We start from the raw sequence: 5,582 nt of genomic DNA, 5'->3' as shown, positions 1-5,582 counted from the left end.
GAATCGTTCTTGACAAAGCATGAGGTATTAAAGGTAGTTGAAAACTTTGAAAATTGTATGGGAAACGGCTCGGGGAGTAAAGTTGGGTTACATTGTTTGCTGATGTTTAAATTGGCGAAAATGGGGATGGCTATAGGGCGGGGCGGTCCTTGAGGAAGGCAGAGCCAGCAATCTTGTGCTAAGTTGGGGTTGGTGGTATTTAAAAGCGCAAAAGTAGCTTCTAGTATAGTCGTGGTTTGGGGGTCCAGTTCAGAGGGATTGACCTTAGGGCGAATTAGGGGGTGGTAGCTGAGCTGTGGGTACAGATCCTGATAGGCCTTTTCTATTTGTCTTCAGGTTTCTATCTGGCGCACTTCGTCTTGGGGCCCTCCACCGTCTGACATATGTATGGGGGCCCTGGTATTCCAGCACACCGGGGTCCCGGGAGTGCCAATGCATCCAGCCTGAAGGTATTTATTATTATCACTAATGGTGGGACTTTTATTATTCTGTAGTGTGGCTGTGAAATAAGTCTTGTTATTGGTCCCTGTACATTGCTGGTAAGAGGAGTAGCACGTGCTATGCATTGATTCCTGAAAAGTAGAACAGGGGCAAATAGCTCGGGGGGGGAGTGGTTTAGGCTTATGGTGGCATTGCCAGCTGGTTTTGACCCCGGTGCCTCCATATACCTGAACAAGGTATGCAGTTATTCCCCCGCAATCCTGCATATGAGTATACCTTCAGGGAACAACAGGAGTCTCGCTAGTACCTCCCCTGCACTCGCACGGTGCACCATATAGTTGTTGCATTAAAGCATTCTTAGTGGGGGGGGGTTGAATCCTCCCCTCGTGGCCCGAGGGTTGAGGGTTAGGACTGTCATTAGAGCTATCAGCAGTACCTTGGTCCTCATGGGGGAGGGTATGGCGTAAGGTCAGTTTGAGGGGATTGTCCTTACTCCGATCAACTGTCCAGGTGACGTCAGCTTTAGTGGACTTGATGAGGTCAGAAAGTGGGTCCACCGGCTTGACGTGGGTGTAATGGATCCAGGCAGCTATGCTGTCCACCTTGATGGCCGTCGGCGTTGTCAGGATGATCTGGTAAGGTCCTTTCCACCTGGGTTCTAGGGTCTCTTGTCGATGGCGTTTGACAAGGACCCAGTCACCTGGTCAGAGCTGGTGTGGAGTAGGCGGGGGTCCTGTTGTATATAGCTCTTTTAGTTTGGGCCAGATTGTCTCATGTATCCGCTGTAAGGCTTGGAGGGAAGACAGGAGATTATTTTCTGGGTCCGATTGGATAAGGTAAGTCTTTAGGTTAGGGATAATAGGAGGAGGCCTACCATGTATTATTTCGTAGGGGGTAAATCCTAGCTTATAGGGGGAATTTCGCACCCTAAACAGAGCGTAGGGGAGTAGGACTACCCAATTAGCGCCAGTCTCCATGGTTAATTTAGTCAAGGTCTCTTTTAGAGTTCTATTCATTCTTTCTACCTGTCCTGAACTCTGGGGGCGGTATGCACAATGTAATTTCCAATCAGCCCCAAGTATGGAAGCCAGATCCTGACTTACCTTAGAAACGAAGGCCGGCCCGTTGTCTGACCCTATCATAACTGGAAAGCCATACCTGGGCAGGATTTCTTCTAGTAGCTTTTTAGCTACTATTTGTGCTGTCTCATTCTTGGTCGGGAATGCCTCAGTCCAACCTGAAAAGGTATCTATAAACACCAGTAAATATCTATATCCATATTTGCCAGGCTTTACCTCCGTGAAGTCCACTTCCCAGTAGGCTCCGGGCTGGTTCCCTCTTTCCCGGATGCCAGCAGTTGGTGGGTGGGTGTTAGCATTATGGAGTTGGCAGACTGCACAGCCAGCAACCAGTCGTTCAGTTTTTTCGGAGACATTTTAAATTTTAAGTCCAGTCTGTCTGATGAGATCCTGTAGCCGTCGGGCGCCCAAGTGGGTGCTACGATGGATCCGTTCAAGGACCAAGGTTCCTAGTTTTTCTGGAAGGAGGATATTGTTCTTAGCGTCCCGCCACCATCCGTCTTTAACCTGGGTTAGAGGGAGTTTGTTTATCCATCTAATGTCATCTTCCGAGTAGTCGGGTTGGGGCGGTAATTCCCGGGGCCCTGGATCCGGCAGTTGTAGGGGAAGTAATGGTATTGGAGTGTATGCCGCCTTTCGAGCCGCTGGTCTGCCAAATTGTTGCCCCGGGCGACTGGATTTGTGGGTTTTTGATGCCCCGGGCAATGTACAATGGCTAACTTTTTGGGTTCCCATATGGCCGCTAGCAAGGCCAGGATTTCCTCTTTGTTCTTGATGTCTTTGCCCTCTGCTGTGAGTAGTCCCCGCTCTCGGTATATTGCCCCATGCATGTGTGCGGTAGCGAAAGCATACCGGCTGTCTGTATATATGGTGGCTTTTTGGTCTTTGCTCATCTTGAGAGCTTGGGTCAGGGCAATTAATTCAGCTTTTTGGGCTGAGGTCCCTGGGGGGAGAGTCTTTGCCCATATCACCTCAGTTTCCGATGTTACCACTGCCCCCGCATACCTCTGACCTTGCTGGACAAAACTACTGCCATCAGTGAACCATGTGACTTGTGCATCTAATAGGGGCTGGTCACGTAGGTCTTCCCGAACCCCATGGATCTGAGCCAGTACCTCTGCACAATCATGGAGTGGGGAGTCTAAGTCTGGGTCAGGTAATAGAGAGGCAGGGTTTAAAGCCCGTGGTGGAGTGTAGCTGATTTTGAGAGGATTTAACAGTAGACCCTGGTAGTGGACCAATCGAGCATTGCTCATCCATCGGTCGGGAGGCTGTTTGAGAACCCCGTCGATGGCGTGGGGGGTGGTGACATGTAAATCCTGTCCCATAGTTAGTTTGTTGGCATCCTTTACCATTAGGGCTGTGGCGGCGATCACCTGGAGGCAAGGAGGCCAGCCTGCAGCCACCGGGGTCCAATTTCTTCGATAGGTAAGCGATAGGCCTGGTCCAAGGACCGAGGGGTTGGGTCAACACGGCCTTAGCTATGCCTTTGTTTTCATCCACAAAGAGGTGGAAGGGTTTGGAGACATCAGGGAGACCCAGGGTGGGTGCGGATAGCAAGGCAGTTTTGATCTGCTGAAACGATTGCTCAGCCTCCTCTGTCCATTCAAAGGGCGTCTGTTCTTTGGTGGCTAAGTATAGTGGTTTGGCCATTTCAGCAAATTTGGGTATCCATAAACGGCAGAACCCAGCTGACCCCCAAAATTCTCTCACCTGTCGAGGCGTGGTGGGTCTGGGGATGCGGAGGACAGTCTCTTTCCGTGCATCTGTGAGCCATCGTTGCCCCCCTTTCAGTAGGTATCCCAGGTAAGTTACCTCAGGCCTGCAGATCTGCGCCTTTTTGGCAAAGGCCCGGTATCCCAGGGTGCCGAGAGTCTGTAGGAGGTTTCTGGTTCCCTGCAGGCAGGCTTCAGCGGTCCCAGCAGCTATTAAGAGATCATCAACATACTGCAGGAGGGTTATATTGGGGTTTTGTCTCCGGTACTCACTGAGATCCTCGTGTAGGGCCTCATCAAACAAGGTAGGTGAGTTCTTGAATCCTTGGGGAAGTCTGGTCCAGGTGAGTTGTCCGTTTATGCCTCTCTCGGGATCCGACCATTCGAAGGCAAAGAGTTCTTGACTTTTGGGTGCTAAGGGTAAACTAAAAAAGGCATCTTTGAGGTCCAGCACAGTATACCATTGTTTTTCTGGACTAAGGGCGCTCAAAAGAGTATATGGATTGGGTACGGTAGGATGGATGTCTATGACTCATCTGTTAACTTCCCTCAGGTCCTGTACTGGGCGGTAGTCTTTACTGTTAGGTTTGCGGACTGGCAGCAGGGGTGTGTTCCAGGCCGACTGGCAGGGACGCAGTATACCTAGGTCAAGAAGCCGGCGAATACGTGGAGTGATACCAGTTTTGGCCTCTATGGGCATGGGATATTGTCGGACACGTGCAGGATCTGCCCCTGGTTTGATTTCTATGAATAGGGCTGGGCGATGTTTGGCTAGTCCCATCCCACCTGTTTCTGCCCATGCTTCGGGGAACTGCTGAAGCCATGACTTTATATCTTGATTTTGGGAGGATGGTTCCTGGTGAAGTCGGTACTCATCTTCCAAGTTCAGGGTGAGCACAGATATGGGTTGGTTGTGAGGGTCTGTTATGATCGGCCCCTCTGACCGAAAATGAATTTGCACTCCCATTTTAGTAAGTAAGTCTCTCCCCAGTAAGGGGCAAGGGCTATCGGGAATGACCAGAAAGGAGTGGGTTACTTTTCCCGTGCCCAAGTCCACAGTTCTCTGAGTGGTCCAGGGGTAACGTTTAACTCCCGTAGCTCCCTGGACCCAGGAGGTTTTGTCAGAAATTTTCCCGTGGGGCTTAACCAAGACCGAATGCTGTGCCCCTGTATCCACCAGGAATTGGACTGGTTTCCCCTCCACTTGTAGGGTTACCCTGGGTTCGGGGAGGGGGTCCGAACCCCGTCCCCCCTACTCTGCATCATGTGTAAACAGGACTGGGGTGGTGGCCTTCGGTTGCCATTGCCCCTGGTTGGGGCACGGCTGCCTTTTTTTGGGGCATTCCCGAGCCCAATGGTCTTTTTCCTTGCAATAGGCACATTGATCTCTGTCCAATGGTCGCCTGGGAGGTCGAGTGGCTGGGGGGCCCCCTTGATCTTTCTGAACAATGGCGGCCAGGACCTTAGTCATTTTCTCAGTGGCTTTAAGTTGTTTATCCTCTGGGGCATCTCGGTTATTAAAGACGCGCTGAGCAATACGGAGTAGGTCCTGTATCTGTTTGCCCTCCAGATCTTCTAACTTCTGGAGTTTCTTTTTAATATCAGGGGCTGCCTGGTTAACGAAGGACATTACAACGGCAGCCTGATTTTCGGGGGCCTCTGGATCCATAGGGGTATATTGCCTAAAGGCTTCCATTAATCTTTCTAAATAAGAGGAGGGACTTTCTGTTTTACCTTGTACAATTGAATATACCTTGGCCAAATTAGTGGGCTTGCGCGCGGCAGCCCGGAGACCCGCCATTAGAGTCTGGCGATAAATGAGCAGTCGTCCCCTACCTTCTCCGGTGTTGTAGTCCCAATCATCCTGCGGGGGGCGAGTTAAGGGAAAGGCTGCATTAATAAGATCAGGGTTAGCGGTGGGTTGACCATCATCTCCAGGAACCAGTTTTCTTGCCTCCAGCTGGATTCGTTCTCGTTCCTCGGTAGTGAACAGGATCCGGAGAAGCTGTTGGCAGTCATCCCAGGTGGGCTGATGGGTAAACATAACACTATCTAGAAGAGCTATCAAGTCTTTAGGATTATCAGAAAAACGAGCATTCTGGGTTTTCCAATTATATAAGTCACTGGTAGAGAATGGCCAATATTGGAGTCGGGGGTTCCCTGTCTCATCGGGAGGGCCTATTTCTCGCAGGGGTAGGGCTGTGGTGGAATCTGGATGGCGGAACCCTGGGTCGCGCTGAGTGCGTCCACGGGTGCGTCCAGCCGGCCCAGGGGAGTTATTTTCATTGGGCAGGAGGGCCGGCAGTGCCTCTGCCTCTCGGTCCTCCGGTTCTGACCTGGGTGGCCT

General features: G+C 51.2%; 1 protein-coding gene across 1 annotated transcript; it reads right to left on the bottom strand.

The window, feature by feature from the left end:
• Positions 1-719: 719 nt before the first annotated feature.
• On the bottom strand, positions 720-5,279 carry LOC116750979. The gene is given in 4 exon segments (XM_032626482.1): positions 720-2,003; positions 2,111-2,929; positions 2,931-4,487; positions 4,587-5,279. Coding segments are annotated over 4 exon segments (4,353 nt in total).
• Between the last annotated feature and the right edge of the window lie 303 nt (positions 5,280-5,582).

Source organism: Phocoena sinus, chromosome 3, assembly GCF_008692025.1.
Source record: "Phocoena sinus isolate mPhoSin1 chromosome 3, mPhoSin1.pri, whole genome shotgun sequence".
Taxonomy (NCBI): domain Eukaryota; kingdom Metazoa; phylum Chordata; class Mammalia; order Artiodactyla; family Phocoenidae; genus Phocoena; species Phocoena sinus.
The sequence above is the reverse complement of the archived record's forward strand: the minus strand, read 5'-3'. Positions and strand labels throughout refer to the sequence as shown.